Source organism: Fukomys damarensis, unplaced genomic scaffold (genome assembly GCF_012274545.1).
Source record: "Fukomys damarensis isolate Sample0158 unplaced genomic scaffold, DMR_v1.0_HiC HiC_scaffold_24, whole genome shotgun sequence".
NCBI lineage: Eukaryota > Metazoa > Chordata > Mammalia > Rodentia > Bathyergidae > Fukomys > Fukomys damarensis.
The window spans coordinates 20,316,664-20,338,159 of record NW_022900936.1 but is presented as its reverse complement, the minus strand read 5'-3'; the positions used below and the strand labels follow the sequence as shown (position 1 = coordinate 20,338,159).

Here is a 21,496-nt window from a genome sequence, read left to right as displayed (position 1 = left end):
TATATATATATATATATATACATATATATATATATCCTTAATTGCTGTGTAGCCCTGATATTTTCTGACAAAAGTACTGCTTAAAAGAATAGTAGTTACAGTACAAAAAAAGTCCAGGTTTTCAGTAACTGCCCTTCAGCATTTAATTGGCTTATTAACAATAGCCCTATTCAGCAAATCATCTCATTAAGTTACCTAGGGGAACATTTTGTAACCAGTTATCTTAAATCGGTCCCTGGGCATTGAAATTCTGTAAATTACGTGCTCTGCAAATGTATAATTGAGATTGCCATGCCTAGGGGAGTTTTTTGGTAACACCTACTTTATTTTTTTTCTGTTCCCTAGATACAGCAATTATGGGATTGAAATATCTCCTTATCTAATTTTGAATGGAAAATGAAATTGATTTATATTGGGAAAATATTAGAACTCCCCTTGGTTTCTTGCACCATTAGTCTAAAAGGATGGAGACATTTTTAATTTACCATGCTTCAACAGTTAAGAGTTAAATGACTCAATTCAGAAAAAAATGCCTGTATGTTTTGTGCATGTCTAGAAGTTTCTCTTCAAATACACCATTCTTGGAATTGGTATTTTGGAAAATTGTAAGATTCACCTAAAATGCTCAGTTCCTAGAAATAATATTTTTTGTAGGATTGCTTGAAGGACAGGAAGTCTTTTCAACCTGTAAAGAATTTCAAGGTATTTCAGATCTCAATTAACCGATTTATTTTTTGGCTTGAAATTGATATCTCCATTCAGATCCAAAGCAAAATCCAAACCCTTGAATTTAACAAATTACTTATAGCAAGCACTTGATAGTTACATAGAATTATGAATTATTGGTGGAATGCCGGAGCCACAAAAGTACACATTTCTACCAACTTGCAAGGCACTTGTTTTTATGTAACTCTAGAAATTTTTAAATTTATTTGAAATCATTATCACAGAGCATATCTTCTTATATCCTTTAATGGTTATGCATTTTCATGGGTTTTAAAGTTATTGTGTTTATTTTTGGATATAATGTTCCATGAAGGAATATATACATATGAAATAAATAAATAAATATGCAAAAATAAATATAATAAATATATATATATATATAAATAAAAAAATATATATGAAACAGCACCAGAGTTCATTACTTCCTGTAAGAACAATATTATTTCCATGGGAGACCTGCCTGCCCCTGGAGCTCTATTGACATCTCTCTCTATAAGCCCTAAATGAATTCCCTTGTTATTCAAAGAGCTCATCACCTTCTTCTGTGTTGGTTTAAAATAAAAAAATGAGGGTATTGTGTATGTCTTGTATACTGTTGCCTTCATAGTTTCTGGAACAGCCTCACCACCCATTAACGATGGAAAAAAATGAATGGCTGAAGAAAGAGAATGTTGGGATACGATGGCTCTAGTACAGCCATCTTAAGCATTCCCAAGGCGTGCTTTGGTTTGATTCTTAACTTTGTTATTCCCTTAGATTCTTAAACTAGTTACAGCTTCTCTTTGCAGTTTTCCCATTGCCCTTCCATTATATCATTTAAGATCTTAAATCCAAATGGGAAATAGGCCATTTTGAAAATTCCACATAGCAGTACAATTTGTACTAGCTAAAACTTGGAAGAAGCCCCATTGCCCATCAAGTGGAGACTGGAAAAAGAAAAAAAAAATTTTTTTTAATAAAATGGAGTAGTACTCAGCCATAAAGAATGAGAAACTAGAGACTTGTAGCTAAATGAGTGCACACTGAGGCCGTACTCTTAAGTGAAATAAATAGGACACACCTGTAAATACCAAATAGTTTTTCTGGTGTAAGAAACTGAAAGTGTAAATAAGAATGAAAAGGCAAAACAGATATTGTGAAATAGGAAGAAAAGGTCCAAAGGAGAAGGGGAACTGGGAGGTATTGGGGAAAGGAATGAAAGGAATGGAACTAATATGAGAAAATGAAAATACGGAAATAAAATCTTTGTAAATAGGGAGGTGTGGAGGGGTTGAAGGGAGGGCAGGGGAATGGTGAAAAAAGTAAGAACCAAGATATATTATGTAAAGGTACAAATTTCCAATGATGAATGTCATTGTAGTATATATCTAAAATGTACCAATAAAAATAATGTTTTAAAATTTCAGTATAAACTAATATAATGTAAAAATTGAAAACAAAAATATATAAAAATCTATACATTTTTGTCTTTCAAATTAAATGTCCATTTAGAACCCGGATCTCATTAGAGATTTTTATACCTTAAGTTTTTGAAGAAATTAAAAATTTTGTTATTCATAAAAGATCTATATCATCAGAAATAACTCAAAAGATAGAGAATAATACTACATTATCAAAACCATAATATCTTTTTGTTTCCGTTCTGAAGTGTATGTTTGGAGTATGCCAGTTAAGTACAGTTTGCTTTTAGAGAATAAATCCTTAATTATTCATCATTAGTTCAGCAAACATTTTATTCTTTATATTTGAAGGAGCATTGTAAAAATTTTGTCTGGACATAAGGTAATATTGGGATAAACTATATACCTACTTTTTTTTTTTTTGGTACCGGGGATCAAATATGGGGATAAACTATAAGGTTAAACAAATTTTTCAATTTATATATCAAGAATTCAATTTATTTATACCTAGTTACTGGGAAATAAGATTGAAATTACAGTTATAGATTATTAGATACATGATTCTGGGAAAATACTTCATTTCCATCTGGTTACTATGGAAATAGTTACTTCCTAGTAATGGAGTCTGTTTTGATTACAATTCCTCAGGCCCTGGAAAATACAATTTACTGTTTTCCTTATAGTTCCATCAAAAAGTGCAATAGAAAAGCTGTTGCTAATATTTCTGTTTTAGACAGGAAAAGAACAAAAGGGTTAAGAAACTTACCCATTTTTAAATTGTTAACATATGTTATACCTCATTGTTCCCATGTTTTTTGACAATGTAATTCACAAAATTCTACCAATTTATTTTTCTGTGCTAGCTGTTGTAATGATGCTATTTTTCATATTGAGCAATTCTAATACCATATAGTCTGAAATAATAGAACAGTCTTTAAATTTAGAATGTTTAGCAGTAGGATTAATTTTTTAAATTTCCACATGGTAATTTTACTTATATGCTATTTCATTATGAATCATAAAATATAGTAGTGAAATAATGCAAGTGCTAAAAAATTGTATAATAATATCCATACTTTAATTTCCATACAGCTCTCCTGCTTCACCAGACTTTAAAATGTCTCTGGAAATTATTTTAATGGACATATGAAAATTATTTAATATATTCAATTTCACTTTTCTATCACATACTTAATAATTAAGTGTGACCAAATCCCAGTCTGTGTACATTAGACAAATAATACAATAAATGGAAGATTAAAGTATACAAAATTATTGCTCTGGTTAATAAGCATAGACATTTTATCTTATGTAGTAAATATTAGAAATAATATTGACTTCACTGATATTGCAAGTTCATATAGCCACGTAAATATGAAAACCAATATTAATGAAGCTATTTGTTCCCACTCCCAAATAAATTATGTATTTTTAAAAATATATTTGTATCCTTGTTACAGAAAGATAAAGAAGATCAATGGCTAGAGAAAAAAGTGCAAGGAAATAAAGACCACATTATTTTGGAGCATCTACAGTGGACAATGGGCTATGAAGTTCAAATCACGGCCGCCAATAGACTAGGATATTCTGAACCAACAGTATATGAGTTCAGCATGCCGCCCAAACCCAACATTATTAAAGGTAAGCAAAACTACAAGCTTTCCTAACATAAGTATTATGCCATCCGTTTACAACAGCTAGAGCTCTTTTTATTAAAAAATGCAAAGGTAAGTTTATAAACTAGATGTAAGCTCTAGATTCCGATCATGATTAGTGTGGCATGTCACCTTGAAGTGTTCCCAGTTGCTCTTGCCATGAAGTATTTTGTAAAAATACTTTCATAGCTTTAGACATAGAGTGATGTGAAGAGGATAGGCAGAGGGAAAGAATGGAAGGTGAGAATGAAAGATAAAAAGCAGAATGAAAATCTGCCGAGCCTAGAGGAAACCTTTAGAAATAAGACAACTTCTCTGTGCAACATGAACAACCTGATTTGTGATTCTGGTTAGATACTGCCAAAGATAAAGGTGACTGAACATTGAGATCAATTTTAGAAAGGCAGAATCACTCAGGCAGTGAAGCAAAGAGAGCCACAAATGCAACTCCATGAAGGCACAGAGCTGCAGTCTCACAGAGATTATGCGTTATGGCGGGAAACTCTACATCTGTTTTCACAACAAACTAGTATGTTGTTCTTTTGATATGTCATCGTACTTACACCCATTGATATTTTATGGACATTATCAAAAGCCGTAAGAGCTCTCTTAAAGTATTTTTGGTTACTGCTTAGTATAAATATAAAGGTAAAGAAGCAAGAGCATATGAATACTGATATAAAATAAAACTTACTTCTGTTATTTAGTTTCTATATTGGTCATATGTTAACATTTGCCTTATATTAAATGTGCCCTTTATGTACCCTTAGTATTTAAATTTTATAGACGTGTTCTTTACATAAACATGTAAAGAAAAATGAGAACATCAAATTAATTCATCAAGACAGAGAATGCACTATCATGGAATATCATTGTTAGTACACAATGCTTCTGAAACTAGGAAAGAACTAAAATTTGTCATTTTGGTCATGTTACTTAACATTCTTGTAATTTCAAATTGATTCTAATCTTATTTACTATGAATTTCTTATATCTTCAGTATTTTAAAAATTGAAATCAGTTTTATACACTTAATTTTATTAAATTAACTGTTGATTATGAGATTTAAAACTAACTTTGTGACTTTGTCTTGCTAACATTAGTTAATGCTATGAATTAAACTTTCATTATATTTTAAAATTGTGCAGTGAGGTGCCTTTGGAAATAATATGGATATCTTACATTGATGGCATTTTCCATTTAATTTACCAAGTCCTTATGCATTTTTCTCACTTTATTCGTAATTATGAGTTACATAAGGCAGAGATGTTCATTTTACAAGGAAGATTTTAAAAGCCTAAATAATCAACTCAAATTCAGTGCCATTTCAAGGCCTATGAAAATCTTATAGGAGGTGATGTACCTAAATAAGAAAAGCTGAATGTACTATTCTTTATTTCTACTATTTGCTTGTGAATTTGAAAAAATCAATAATTTCTTCCATAACAATATTATGATTATAGTAATTATATTCTATGAAGAGAATTAAGAACATAATGTAAAACATGATTAACAAATCTAGTCAGAGTATCTAAAGTGGAATTCAAAAGTGTATTCCATTCTTATAAATCTTTAATGCAGTTCATATATTTAGAGGAAATCATGAATTTGTATTAAAATATATTAAAATACATTTACATAGAAAGAGTAAGTCCTAATATTCTACAACACAGAAGGGTAACAATAGTTCCCAACAATTTTTCATGTTTCATAATGAACTAGACCGGTAGCATTTGAATGTCCCCACAACAAATAAACGATAAATGTTTCAAAGATGGAAATACTAATTACCTTGATCTGATGATCATTCTGTGTCCTATAAATACGTACAAATATTATATGTCAATGAAACAAAATTAATATTGTAGTAAATACAATGCTTTAATTACAATTTTCATATAAAGTGTGGCATCACAAATTAGATATTAGTTATGTTGTTTAGTGTTATGCACCTATATTCCCTGAAATCTATATAAGAAATTATTGAAAACCAAAACAAGCCATGTGTGGCATTATATGCCTTTAACTCCAACATTTGGGAGAGCTGAGGCAGGAAGATTTCAAATTTGAGCCAAACCTGGAAAGTGTAGTGACTTAGCAAGACCCTAATGTCAAAATAAAATAAAAATCCGTGAGAATGCAACTCAGTGTGGAGGACCTGAGTTCAAATCCCAGTACTAAAATAAAATGAAAAAGAAAACAAAAGCCAGTAAAAGGTATCACAATATATATCTACATCTATATTATATATGGATATATAAATACACAAGGAAATGGTGCTCATGTTAAAATTATTTCAGAATATTAAAGGATTTATTGAAGTTTAGTGCTACTTTAAGTTATATGAAAACTTTGATGCCTTAAAAAATGATACACTTAAGTGATTAAATGTACCATCATTTATCAATTTATTTGCCCCTGTAAATTTGAAATATCAATATTTTACCGATATTTATAATGCACTGTGTTAATTATTGTTATACCTATACATAAAGACATACGAATACATGTTGTGATGCATGTACTCTAAGATGTTATATTTACCTTCAGCTTGATTAACTGATTGAGAAGTTTTAGGCAAGACCTAGAATGAAAATGTAGAGAATTCTGGTTTAGTTTCTTCTGGCTCTGCCAATTTTAAATTCATTCATTCATTCATTCTAGGAGCATTTTCTGAAATCTTGCTTTGTGAAAGAACTAAGAGGAGGGGGAAAGATTAAGTCATAAATAGAAGAGAGAGGACCCTAGAGCAAAACGATTTCACAGTCTAAAAAGAAAGCGTGACACTCAACATGAACTATAATCCATGAAAGGTTACAACTATGGGATACTCCCATGGGAGCAGTTGGCAAAAATACCTAACTCATGGGATACAGTTAGGACTAGGAATGGTTTCCTTTCAAAGTAGTTCTCTAAAGGGGACTTTAAGGCATTAAGCTTCCAGGGAGTGTTAGGTGTAAGAAGTGTCTGATAGAAGAAAAGGCTGATCTCCTGTAACCACTGGAAAAGGGTAATCTGGAGCAGAATCTAGAGATGTGTGTATGCAGAGAAGATAAGAGGGAGCTGCAATTCAGACCCACCTGACAGAGTCCTCTTAAAACTATGTAAATAAGCTTAATGCTGATCCCACAGGAAGAGAGAAGTATTTTAAGTTAAATGAATACATAGACATTATAAATCTGTCCATGTGACTGATGCAAGCGGTGAGTGGAAATAAATATTGTAAGAGAGATGATAACAGTAGAAAATGAAGAGATATATATTCATGTAGACCGACACTGACTCTGTAATAAATTGGACTTGGTAGGTAATGATGACCTTTAGTATACCGTTTTGAGCAAAGTGGGCATCGCTAGTGTGGTTTTCAAAGTGAAGAATTCATTTTACATTAATTGTATATAATGCATTATAGACCGAATAAGTTTAACGGTTATTTTTATTTGTAAAAATATATGCTTTAACACATATTTACTTTCTTGCACACAATAGACTAAATCCAAAGAACATTTATTTAAATAAACTACTAGGTTTTAACAATATGCTCACCTGACATTCATAGCCAATATGTTGCATGAAAATGAATTTTTTCTGAGTATGTGTCTAAATGAATACTACATCTCTCATGATTTGTTTCTGATTTTTGAAAGAATTTTGAAATTACTAATATACTTACATTTTAGTTATCAAAGGTGTTTATTTTAAAGTATGTATCTCTTCAATTTTATAGAAAAAGTGTGCGAAGTCAATGTTACCTTTGAGAAACTTCATACATTATAACTTCATCTGGTATTTTATAAATAATGAAAATATAAAATAATAACATAAAGATTGTTAAAACATAATCACAAAATTGTAAAATTAGAAGCTGACAAAATTATACTTATTTATTAATTTATAATTTTAGAGACTAGAATACTAATCATTTGTTATCGTTCATAATAAAATACAGTACCTTAAAGAATTCTCAATGAAAAAATTGTTTTGAAAAAATACCCTACCATTTCTCATGGTTCACAAGATGATTAATATTGTTTGTATTTAACCAAAGAAAGACCTCAGTATCATTAATTGATTCCTTGTTTGTTTTTTTGTTGTTGCTACTCTGAAGTTAGGTCATGTCCAATTTTGACTACAAGTATAATTTGGGACAAACACTTTTGTTGGAGGTTGTTAATATCTGACGGTACAATAATTCTACTCTCTGGAAATTTGTTATGTATGTGTTATAAGTGTTCTTCAATTTGATAAACTGAAAAAGAAATAATATGACGCACAGTAAGACATGTATTGATCACTTTCTGTAGTTCAAAATAACACAGATCTTTCATGGCTGGAAAACAGAACCTGATTAGAAAACACAATATTCAAATGCATGACAAATTAAAAATATTTTCTGAGGAAAAAATGTATATTTAAGAATATAAAATAAAGAAATTCTAAAACAATGATGCAATTGAACTCCAACTAACTTGGGATCATTTCATTTTAAGTGTGGAATTCCCCATCAAATGTTACTTTGGTTTAGCCCTGAAAGAAAATATAGGTCTGAAAAATTATTTTTATGGTCTTTGCTTCTCTAAATTATTTAAAGAGGTAGTGTTCGAGTGTACAGTTGCATTAATGATCCTGACTTCTATTCTTGCAAATGTTCATTTATTGCTGAAAATACAACTGCTTTCATTAAATATTTGTTCCCAGTTATTATTGTAGAAAAATTACCATAAAACACTATAAAATGTATGAAGAGAATTTATTTAAGGTAGCAGTATGAATTTTTCAGCAGAATAATGGAATAACTTTGCTTTTGCATTATAAAATGTATTTTCAAGTTATAAATCTAAATGTTTACATTTTAAAAATCAATGTCCTAATTAATGTTTGAGTAAACTCAATATTATTGATGCTGACAATTAATGTTTCAATATATATTAACTACTTAGAAATGCTCTAAAGAAGATTTTAATCATCTTTATCTTGTATTATAATAACTTTTTCTAGGTAATAATTATTGGGTATGTGTAAATAATGCATTAATTATTTTCTCTTTTTTTCTTTCCTGCTGTCACATTTTTCCTTTATTTTTGTTTGTAACATTACTCTCTTTTGCCTCAATTATTTTATTCTTATTCTCTCTTCAAAAACAATTTTCATCATGCAGATGATAAATGCTGTGAAGCGAATAAAGGTGAAAATGGAAGCCAGTCATGGCAGCTGAATGCTGCTAGGTTTTCTTTCATTGTAGCCATAAGTCTGTCTTGCATGTTTTGATGTTGTTATTCCACATTACATTTCCTTTTATGCCCTGCAAATTAAAAAAAAATGATAATAATAAGACTGATCTAAAATTATATTCACAGGTTTTCTAAATTCCAATTAATTATGCATGTTTGTTAAACCATGAACCATTAGCTTTTGCCCCATTTTGTCAATATTTTATATAGGTAGTTTGTCAGGAAAATCACATAAAAAACTCAGTCTGTATTTTTTCTTTCAGATGAAGTTGATTAGATAACGTGGTTTGTTTTAAAAACTTCTTTAGTTTTTAAAGTTCACTTTATTAAATATCATGTCACTTGCACTTAGAATGTAAACATTGGCTATGTTAGGATTTTCTTTCATTTTATTATTTTGCAAATATAATTCAGTATCCACAGAAATAGATCATATGAATCATAAGTTTGTTAAATGTAATGTTGAATCACTTTTATTACTTTAGAATTACTTTTAAATATCCAACTTTATGAACCCTTTTCATATGTTAGAGTCTACCATTTATATAAAGCAAAGGCACGATATCCCATTGTAATACACATGTACATCTATTATGCTGCCTGTTTTCTCTTTCATGGCATGAAATTTCTGCAGGAATAAATATGAATAAAATTCATTTTTTAAACCCAAACACCAGTTAATTTTTTACCTAATCAAAAATGTCTGTTAGCCAGAGTAAATAAATTAAATTCAACATATTTTAAAAGTTGCACTTTATTCAGTTGATTCAGATTATGTTTTCAGCTGGCTTCAAGTCTTGCTGTCCTAATATGTGTGTTTATTACATTTTTTTCTGAAATTCTGAGAGTCAATGTGTTTCTAAGAATCAGAATAACAAATAAATATTAGCCCCCAAATTTCCAGGACATGGAAATGAATTGAGAAGGAGATTTTCCAAAATTCCACTTTGCAAATAAGCTAAATTTGAGGAAACACATAAAGAATGAGTGTTGATTTCATAGTTTCAGGTTGTTTTTTTTCCTTTTTTTGGTCAGGGGATCAAACTCAGGACCTTGTGCTTGTGAAGCAGGTCTGGCACCACTGAGCTAAATCCCCAGCTATTTTCAGTTGTTTTAAAATTAAAGGAATAGTTGTGATTTTTCACTTACAACCACTTTCTAGAAAGAGGTTTTCTATTACTTATTCAGAAAAATTAGCAAGCAAACACATATGCATAAATTAGGCATATATTATTGGTAAATTAAATGATTTGGTTTAACTTTTGAGATACATTCATCAAAATATTTTTTGTTCTTATTGTTTCTTCACACACATTGCATCTGCTTTTAGAATATCTGTGGAATTATTTTATGTGAAGCATAAGGCAAGAGTTGCATTTACTAGTTGGTTCACTTTTAATTCAGCTTTTCCAAACTCTTCGTATTTCATTGCTGGTCTCTCTGGTGGCTAACCAAGCAGGGATATAGATTGCAGAAGTGACTCATTAGCAGATTAAATAACACTTTTTAAAAAATTCCCTAGTGAGACAAAGGAATTTCTGATTCATGAAATATTAAATTCATGAAACTCTACCCAATTTCTGTGAAAAGGTTTTTGCTTTTATAATTTTAAAATTTCCAGAGCCATAGTCAATCTTCCTTTCACTGGATAACTAAATATAATTTTCTGTTTTATTTCTTGATACTTAAGATTGGAAAAGTCATATTTATTTCTAATATCTACAAGTTTTGGGAAAGAAAAATTTTCAGTAATACTTCTAGGAATAATTTTTGCCATTATAATCTGACTGGATAGTTTTAGTGAGTTACAAATATTTCCATGAGAAAACCACAAAAAACTCATTTTGATTTGGTGCCATATATTTTTTATTCTTTTTAAAAAATGAAGTACAAATTTCATGAATTAAAAAAAAGTCATGTTATTTTAAATTTTTACATTGTTTAACTCAAGGTAACCTGCAGTGATAAAAAGAATGCTCAATATCAGGTATACACAAAGTAGAATATGTAATTTTGACACGTGGGAAAAAATCTAATATTAAAATTATATAATCATAGAAAATTGCATACATTTAAGAATTTGTACATTTAAAATTTTTGAATATGTACATCAGATTTATGTTATAAAATTAATAAACATGTCATGCACATAAATTATGTATATTGTTAGTGAATATTTATTTTCAACTCTGAGATATGCATAAATTATTTTGTATTATTCTCAGAAATCATTAAAAAATGGATGCAACTTTGTAATTTTCCTTAAGAAAATTGAAAACACAAACCTGCAAAGAAGCTGCTACATTTCAATTAATCTGACCTTAGAAGTTACAAATTGATTTCTTTTTAATGTTAATAATACATGTGTTGCTGAATCATCTCTTTTATTATCTGGCCTTTACTAATGTTTTATCCAACACTAATTTTTTGGTAGAATTCATACTTCTTTTAAGTATGTCCCATATATTCATAATGATATTTTCCTCCAAAAAAGTTTAAATAAAACACTGTGTCTGAGCATGTATAAATATAAACGTATGAAGCAAGGAGAGTGTACACCTATTATATAATCAGGAATATTTATTTATGTCTAATGACATGTGTATCATATTTGCTAAATAATGTTAAAACATTTCCAAATTGTGTTGTACCACATCATATCAGTTATAGAACTAAATTGATATATTTACACATGAATAAATAGTTGTCATAATCTATGTGTAGAATATCAGCTGCATTTTAATGATTTATGACTTTTTTCTCCTCCTAACATTTTCCTTGACTATACATTTCCTTCTATTTATCAGTTTTATCTGTCTGTCTAACCCAATCAAAAGCCTGAATTTATTTATCATTGTAAAGTTTAGAAGTACAATACAATGCTTCAGGTATGTTATGAGAGTGACCAGGCAATAGCAGTATATTTTTCTTCCCTACAAAGTTACTTCTCGCATAAAAAAAAAACAAAAAAAACCCTCTAAATTGTCATTTTGGATTCATTCTCTCCTAATACTACTGGTCATTAAGACTAAATATAATTTCATAAATTCTATATTCAATATCTTTTCAAAATCATTATGCAGGTTGCACCACACAGGTTGAACTATTGAGTGGCTTATCCCATGTTCCTTTATTTTTTGATGTATTTCTAAAGAAGATAAATTGTTTTGAATTTCAAAGATATAAAAATATATTTGATAGTTTGGTTTCACCATGTATTTCAGTTTATTGTAGATATAATAAATGCACCCTCAAAGAAGCTAATTTCAAATGCTTTCTAAAATAGTCAACATTTCTCTTTAAATTCAGTACTAAAATCCCATCTATGCATAAAGGTGCACTAATTACACAATTTGAGTTAATTAGAAAATTATCATAAATTTATATAAAACTTATATAAAATTTATATAAAATTATATAAAACTGGCCATTTATTATCTATGATTTAAATTAAAATAGAAAAACACTAAATTCCAAAGTACTTTCATAAATGTATGGTTGAATTTACAGTTATTCACTTGTATTCAGCAAGATATATTTTTCACCAAAACATCTAGTGATGTAATTATATTTGGATGATCTCTTTTAGAAAAATGAAAGTTGTTACAGTTGATATATTTTATGTTAAATCAGTTATAGCATTACCAAAATTAATCATTATTTACAATTTTCTTTATGATTTTACTCAATGAATAAAGATATAGAATAAGAAGGGCATAACTAAATATGTAATACAATAAATACATTTTATTAAAGTTCATATCAGTCAGGTTTGATGTTATATTCTTTTTTTCTGAATAACTTAAAATAACTTTAGCTTTTACTTTACAAATTTTCTTTCTTCAGTTCACTTTATTTCAGTTCTCTTTTTGCTCTTTTTTCTCATTCTCTCCTGTCTTCTCTATTCTGACTATGAATAAATAGGATTTATTAAATCTATTATTTAACTTTTAAAAAATATTTTCATTTTAAAATATAAAACCTTGGCAAATAGTGGAATAGAAATGCCATAGATGTCATACATTATTTATTAAATCTAATATATTAAATTGGTTAACTTAAGTTTGCATATTTAGGTAAATATTCCACGAATAACCCTTGATATTATTGCAATATAAATAAAAAATGGATGCCTCCCTGTTTCCAAATCAGTTATGTCATCAGTTGTTTATTATTCAATAATTAATAATCAACTGTTAAATTTAATTTTCAAAATACATTATTAGTGTAAATTTTAGTATTACACTAAACTAAATAAAAACTCATCTAACATGTATTAATATATCTTATTCCAAATTCCTATAAACTGGATTGTTACTCTAGAATTAATATTGTTTAAGTACAAAGTTGTATATTGGGGATGTAAATGGTAGAGACCTGCTGAGCATGCATGAGATCATTCCTCGCACCACAAAATAAAGTTTACATACAAATTTGTAATATTTTCTCTGATTACTTTATCATAATTAAAAACATGATAAACATACAAGTGATTGTTCATATATGAAAGATAACTTGATTTTTGTAAGGAACAAAATATTCATTCAGTTTAAGTCCAATTGTTCTGAAATAAAACAAGTTCATTATCAGTGTTTTTTTGAAATTGATTTTAGTTCTGTTATCTTGTCTGAGATTATGAAACAGATAAAGATAGGAATAATGTAATCATTCACCAGCCTCCATGAGTATTAACTAATTTCCAAGACAAATATATCTGTTAGTAAATGTTACAAAAATGGAATATGTATAGAATCAACTTACTGTTTGATAAATTCAGAAAAGAGAATATAGAAACAATAAAATGCATATGTATAAGTTATTTGTAATTGCATCTGAGACAGTCTGCATATGACATCCCTTGTTGACAGACTTTTATTTTATCTATTTTGTAAGTCTACATTCCTCCTAGTGGAATTAAATTTCATTTTAAGTGTAAACTAATTTAATGTGGATTGTGTTTAATCTAGGCATGTGACAAATTTTATATGCATGTGTTTTCAATTTAAATTCAATTACTCTTTAATTCCATTTTAGATAATAAAACATGAAATAACATGTTGTGAAGATTGCATAAAATTAAAGCAGCATAATTTTTAAAATAAACTGGATTTACTTTCATTTTGTGTATGTACTAAACAGGTACTATGGAATAAATCTCCTACATAGTTTTTTTCCTATAAACATTATTGTTTTAAATAACATTTATAATTCATGAGTTAGTTTCAAGAATAATTTTGGCTCATATTTTACATTGATTTTATGTATGATATTTCTGTTTTAAAGTGAATAATTTGATCATTTAAATTGCATTTGTTTTCATCATGGATTATTTTATTGAAAAATATGTACATGTTATAAGTGTATTGTCCTTGGTATCATCCCTTATTTAAGACGTTCAGCATAATATCCAGCACTGTGTGAAATCCTATGCATGTGTTCATAATATATTAAATGCCATTTTATTTTATGTACCTCTGTGTCTCCATTGTTGTAATAAAGAAAACTGAGGAAAAGCTTTGTTATATGTGTTTTCTTTATTACTGGTACAGCCCCCTTTGTCTTTGTTCTATGTTTTCATTTGTAACTTTATCAGTAATTATGCATTCCAAGAACTTGTAATAAACATAAACTCATTGTATGATTTCAATTTTTAGATAATTAAAATATCATCATTAGACTCATTAAAATTTTCACCTTATAAAATGACTTAGAAAGATCATCCAATATTATTTATAGTTTAAGAATAGTGGAGTATTATTGAGAAATTTCGACACTACCCTTAATTAGTTAACCACATGAACATAGGTAATAAATGCAGTAATGGAAGGATTGTGAGTAATTCCCACTGCTAGCAAAAGTTCATAAAAGAAATGTAAATGCATAGTGATCTTTCTTCAATTCCCTTGGTTCATGTGTTATGATAATTTATTTCAGTTTGGTTACTGTGAGAATGCAGTTGTAGAAAATCATTAAGGTTCTCTGCTCATTCACTGCTAAAGTATGAAAAATGTCTTTGAAATTTTATGAATAATAGAAACAATAATTACAAAAACAATAGTAACTCCTTTTTTGAACACCAGCTATGCCAGACACTTCAAATGACATAAGAAGAGTCTTATCTGAAGTAAATGGTATTTCTCTCATATTTTAGGTGAGAATAGTGGGGGCAAGAAAAACAGAATAATTTACATTTTACAAACTTATAATTTGAATCTCTTTTTAGTAAAATCTTGTTTCAACACTACTGCATTTGGATTCTAATTATTGCTTTCACTATGGAAGTTATTCAATTAGTTTTTATGGTGAAAAATATTCACTTCTCATATGAGCATGAATATAAAACTACTTTTTTCTTAAACCCAAATATTTTATTTCAAGACATAAATAGTACAGAAATTTAAACGGAAAAAATATTCATTTCAATATTTATTTATGTTGGAACATGCTTCATAAGTTTTTTTACTGCAAAAAAACTTCTCCAAAACTTTTAATTATTATGTATATTAATATAGTTATACATGTATACAAGCTATTTAAATACAATAAAATGTTTTATTGCTAGATATAAATATCACAGAAACGACATTAGAGATGAATATTCAAGATTTAATTATTTTAAAACATATGTTACCTCTTTTACTCCAAAACAGCCCACTCCAAAAGTTCTCTCATTATATATGTATACAAATATACATGTATATACATATACATACATATATATATATATATATATATATAAACCACTTGTTAAATATACACATACACATCTCAAGATAAAATTTTAACAGCATGTCTCAGTATTGTAGTACAGGTACTTTTTAATGATGGACTAATTGTGGAAATTAATAATCTAGATAGATGACTGTCTTTAGTCTTCTTATTCATATTTTTTCCTAATGTTTTATCAAAGATATCAAGTTGGAATTATTTCACAACAGTTGGACATTTTTGTAGTTATTGCCACCATAAATTTATATAACTTACTATTTTTAATAACTATTATGTGGGCCATTTGTGAAGACAGTAGAGAAATTTGAAGAAATATAGAAAGAAGTATTCTAACCAAATAATATTGTTTGCATAAATCAACAAACAGAATCATAGAAATCAGACAAATAGTCACTGACATCATGGAATAACTCAGAATCTCAGATTTCCTCATATTTGTTCAGTCAAAGTGTATGGAACTACAGTTGGAGTAGCTATGTCTCTATCTATATCTACACTACAAAGTTTATGCAGTCATAGATCTGTGACCTGTGTTCTTGAATTTATTCTGGATTGGCATATGGAAAAAAATCTACATCGTAGAGTGAGGCAACATTTTTATCCACCATATTGGCTTCCAGTAATCACATTTCTTCTATGAGTTAGTTCTTAGCTTTTTTGCACAAATTATTACATGAAGCTATTTTCTGATGATTAGTGAGAATATTAAATAGCATTATTAGTGTGATATTAAGTATATTTTAATCACTTTCTGATTGTCATTTACTGTCTGAAAATATCTTATTAAATAACTTACATTTTTGGTGTAAACATTTGATTTTACATTAATATAAAATAATATTTTTCTTGATCCTTATTAAATAGAAATATATATTTCTACTTTAATATCTACCTTTATCAATTGAAGAATTCAAAAAATGCCTCTCATAATTTAAGTAACAGCTATGTTCTTACCTTTTAGGCATTTCTTAATGCTACAAAGAGAAATTTAGAATGTTTAGACATGAATATTCTAAATAAAAGTCTCTTGTGTAAGAATATCTAAAATAAAAATTTTAAATTATTTTCTCAAATGGGCATTTCTGTTTAGAATACATGAACTGCAAGCTTAAGTGTTTTGTTTTCTATTTAATTTCTCAAACGCTGTTAGATGAATATGTTATGGGAAATGTTAAATATAAAACTACCTAGACACTTAAAAATGAAAAGAAAAATATATTACCTTTCTGTTCATTTTGGTGGCAAAGTGGAAATAATTGGAGTCTTCATATATTGGACTATGACTTACTGTTCTTTTGCATGCCTGTCATTTAAGAAAAATGTGTGTTTGAGAGAAATAGAAAGGAATTGTTCTCTAATGAAGGGAATGGTATGGGTCTCAAGATGCATAATACAATAACTTGAGACCAAACTATTTAACAGGTTCATCAGTTACTTATCACTTAGTATTTCTTCTTTTTAGCTCATAAATGATATAGTAAACATTTTTTATTGACATGGACCCGAATGTAGTAGCCATTTCCTGAAATCATCAAAGTGGCATTGTATTTTTCATAAGAAATAAACATTATTTTCTAGAGCACTTTTGTGTGCACAGCAAAATTGGGAGTGCAGACATTTTACATACCTTGCCCCTACTTATGCTTACTTGTTCCCATTGTCTACTTTTCAACATGAGATTGACACTTTTTTGACAACTGAATGTCAATTGACACATTATTATCTTCAGACTCTATAATTTATCTTAAGGTTCACTTAGGAGAATTTGTGTTTTATGTGCTTGGACACAGGTGTAAGGATATGTATCCACCATTTACGTTATTCTCCAGGGTAGTTTTACTGTCTAAAATTCCTCTGATCTCTGGAATTATCCCTCCTTCCACCCCTAGGAAAACACTCATCTTTTCACTGTCTTCATACTATTGCCACATCAAGAATTTCTTATACCTACAATCATACGTTAGAAAATTCCAAAGATTCATGACATGAGTGGTGTATCTGATTAAAATAAACTTTGTGGTGTTTCAAAAGACAACTGTAAAATGACCTTTAAATACTAAGCTTGCAAAGACAGTTTTCATTTATAACAGTATCTTTTAAAAATAATTTCTGCTTTTACAAAGATACTTTGTTATCATATTATATATAAATAGTAATAAAAATTTAATAGTAATATATGAGTGGACTTAGGTAATAAACTAAAAAACAAACCTGTAATTATTCGTTTTTGACAAATTTTACCAATATCTGTTATAATAAATTCATTCAAATCTACACAGGTACATAATTTCTTAATAATAAAAAAATTTCTGCTTTTACAAAGATACTTTGTTATCATATTATATATAAATAGTAATAAAAATTTAATAGTAATATATGAGTGGACTTAGGTAATAAACTAAAAAACAAACCTGTAATTATTCGTTTTTGACAAATTTTACCAATATCTGTTATAATAAATTCATTCAAATCTACACAGGTACATAATTTCTTAATAATAAAAAATAAAAAAAAAAAGTAAAAGTTTAAGTATATAATTGAGAGATACAGAAAGTATTTCATGTCTTCTTTATATTTATTTTTAGAGAGAAATTTGTCACAAAGTGGCATCACATCAAAAGTATTTAACAATTCAGTGAGATGTGTATTTTATGGTGCAAGAACTTATAAATCTTATAAATCTGTTAAAACAAGATTTAAATTGTTTATTTCTAAAGATTTTATTAAGTTAAAACATTTATTATAAAAAAGTTGTTACCTATGATTTTGTTTTGTATAACCTCTTTTTTTCAAAACTACCAGTTTTGGTTCATTTTGAAGCTCATATTAAAATCTATCCCTTAAAATGTCAACAAGAATTGGACATTACATTCTGAGATATCTCAGAATATAATCCTTTGAGAAAGGTTCTTTGTAGTTTTCTCTTCCCTGAAAACAATGCTGTTTTACACAGCTAAAAGAGATATTAGTAACATGACATAACTTTTTTCATTCAAACTGTTCATTTAAAAATTCATGAGATATTCTGTGCTGTACCCACAGAGTTTTCATTCATTTGGTTTTGTAAGCACTTTTCATAACTGAAGAGCATGAACTTCAGTAAAATTAAAAATTTGGTAATAAGTGTATTTTATCAGCAAGTAAAAAGATGCACATGGTTTAAAAAATTCATATATACTATAAACTATTACATGACAGAGTAAAAGATTAGAAAGAAAAAATAATACAGTCTTTTTGTAGACAATTATGACCAGCTTGGTATAAATCTTTTGGTATTCTGTTTTATATTCTGTATTGAATTTATATAAAGTAATGCACAAAGTAAAAACATCAATAACAGTGAAATAATAAAAAAGCTAATGACATATTGAAGAGGATAGAATTAATTGTAAAGGAAGAGTATTCCAGATATAGATACATAGAGATAAACAGAGATGTACATAAAGATGCAGATTTAGACGACATAAATATAGATATAGATACAGATTCTTATTATCAAACTTAGGAAAGAACAGTATTATTACATACATAGATACATAGAGACAGATATCGATGTAAATATAGACATAGATTTAGATATAAATTAGATATATTCTTGCAAAACAAAAAAATTAGGTATGAGAAACAACAGTATTATTAATAAATACAATAAAATATTATTAAGAGAGACAGCGAGTACCTATTTCTAATATTTATATGACAAATTTTAAATGGAATTTGGGACTAAGGGAACTACAAGAAAGAAGGATAAACAATGCATAAAAAGTAATATTTTAAACCTTGATTAATTCTGATCACATTCAGATGCAGACAAAACTAGAATAGAAATGATATTAATGCATATACCTTAGTAAAAAAATACAAAATATAATAACTATAAATTTTTTAAAGCTCTTTGCACTGGGGATGTTGCTTGTAGGCAAAAAAGTGTTTTGCATGTACACCACCATGAGTTTGATCCCCAGTTAGGCATGATTAATTATTAGTAAATGAACTAAAAGCTTATAAAATGTACACATTCACTCACAGTTAGATTATGCAACATAATTAATGGGTGTTACCAATGTTCTTATATGTATATACTTAATGTATTCTACAAAGATTTTAATAAAATTGCAAAAATATTTTTCAAAAAAAACTGTAAAATGGGCCGGGGATTTAGCTCAGCAGTTCGGTGGCCTGCCTTTTAAGCGCAAGGACCCGAGTTCAATCCCCGGTACTGAGAAAGAAAAAGAAAAGAAACACTATTAAGTGACAATAAACATAATGTAAAGTAGCACACATAGCAAAAAGAATAATGTCATATCTATATAATACTTTTAATTTCTCTCAATTTTTTCACATATGAATCTAAAAGGTTATTTTAAAATAAGTAGAAATAATATAAATGTTATTAATATTTACAATATTTAAATAAAGTATTTAAAATAAAATAAAATATTTAAATATTTCATGAATAATGAACTAAGAATAAAATAGTAATTTTATTTAGATATTTTCAATTATATAGGCAACAAATACATGAAAATCTTTAGTGAAATTAAATCTTTAAAGAAATTGAAACTATGAGTAGTCATTAAATATATTTCTAATTTATTTTTATTAAAATGTGCAATGCATATTTCAATAAATAAAGTATAAGATTTTACCTTTTTACACTTTAACATAACATATTTTGAGAAGGCTTAATCAACTTTTAGTGTATAGATGGAGTAATTTTAGACTTGGTCTTGAGAAGAAGAAAAATAAAAAAATAATAGCTTATGTTGAATTTGCTGTTTATTTACAATTTGGGGTGAGTGGTAAGTGATATTTTACAGCATCTTTGTTGATACAATTTGCAATAAGTTTCTTCTTTCTACTTACATAGTTCAGGGGTATTTGAAGGACATTGAAAAGCTCAGGTATTCAAACTTTTGTGTCCAAGGAATTATTAAACATTAATCCACAATGAATGGGTGAGCCCTTTCAGGAACGCACACGAGGCAGCGTAAGTGCTCGAGACACTGAAGAGAAAAAGCAGTGTGTAGAGAAAGGGATATAGTGTCACATTTGACCTCGGGTTACTAATATCAATTATTTCATATTGACTGAATTTTATAACTTATTTCAATCAATATTTTCTATTTTTATTATAACTTGGAAATCTGAAATCCTGTTGTTTCAAATATATAAAATAAAGTTTTAAATTTTTTCCTAAAATATCTTCAGGTAGATAACTAATAATAAAAAAATTTGTGTATATTTCTGATTGTCCACCTGATTTAATTAAGAAGGATACTGATATCCAAACCAAATCTCCAGTAACTTCATTATTGACTAATTAAGGTTCTGAATAATTTTTATAACAGAACTGTGAAAAAGACACACACATATATATATATATATATAACAAATTTGAATTAAACTTTTTCTTGTTTTAATACTTTGTTTTTATCATTTGATAAAAATCAAAATGCATGTAAATAAAGGACGGGGGAATATGTAGTTTGATTTCTTTAGTTATTCTCCAGCTGAGAGGAATGTAACAGAAACTCAGCTTGGTTGGTATGTTTGCGTTAAACAATATTATAAACCAAGGATATAAATTTCAACTTTCTGAATCCTAAACTGCTTATTCTTATTAGATTCTAATATAGGGCTGGGATTTAGCTCAGTGATTCTGCCGCCTGACTCGCAAACACAAAGACCTGAGTTCGGTCCCCGGTGCCAAAAAAAAAAAAAAAATTCTAATATAATTTTTTTTGTTGTTATA

At 28.1% G+C, this 21,496-nt stretch overlaps 1 protein-coding gene across 2 annotated transcripts in view; it reads left to right on the top strand.

The window, feature by feature from the left end:
• Ncam2 (neural cell adhesion molecule 2) overlaps positions 1-21,496 on the top strand; it is a 454,995-nt gene that overhangs the window by 410,184 nt on the left and 23,315 nt on the right. The window contains exons 15-16 of one of the 2 annotated variants that reach the window (XM_010608553.2): positions 3,587-3,767; positions 8,940-9,304. In XM_010608553.2, coding sequence (XP_010606855.1) covers positions 3,587-3,767; positions 8,940-9,049 — 291 coding nt within the window. In that variant the 3' untranslated portion in view covers positions 9,050-9,304. Of the gene's footprint in view, positions 1-3,586; positions 3,768-8,939; positions 9,305-21,496 lie in introns of those variants that run through there. The other variant, XM_010608552.1, reaches the window with a different exon arrangement.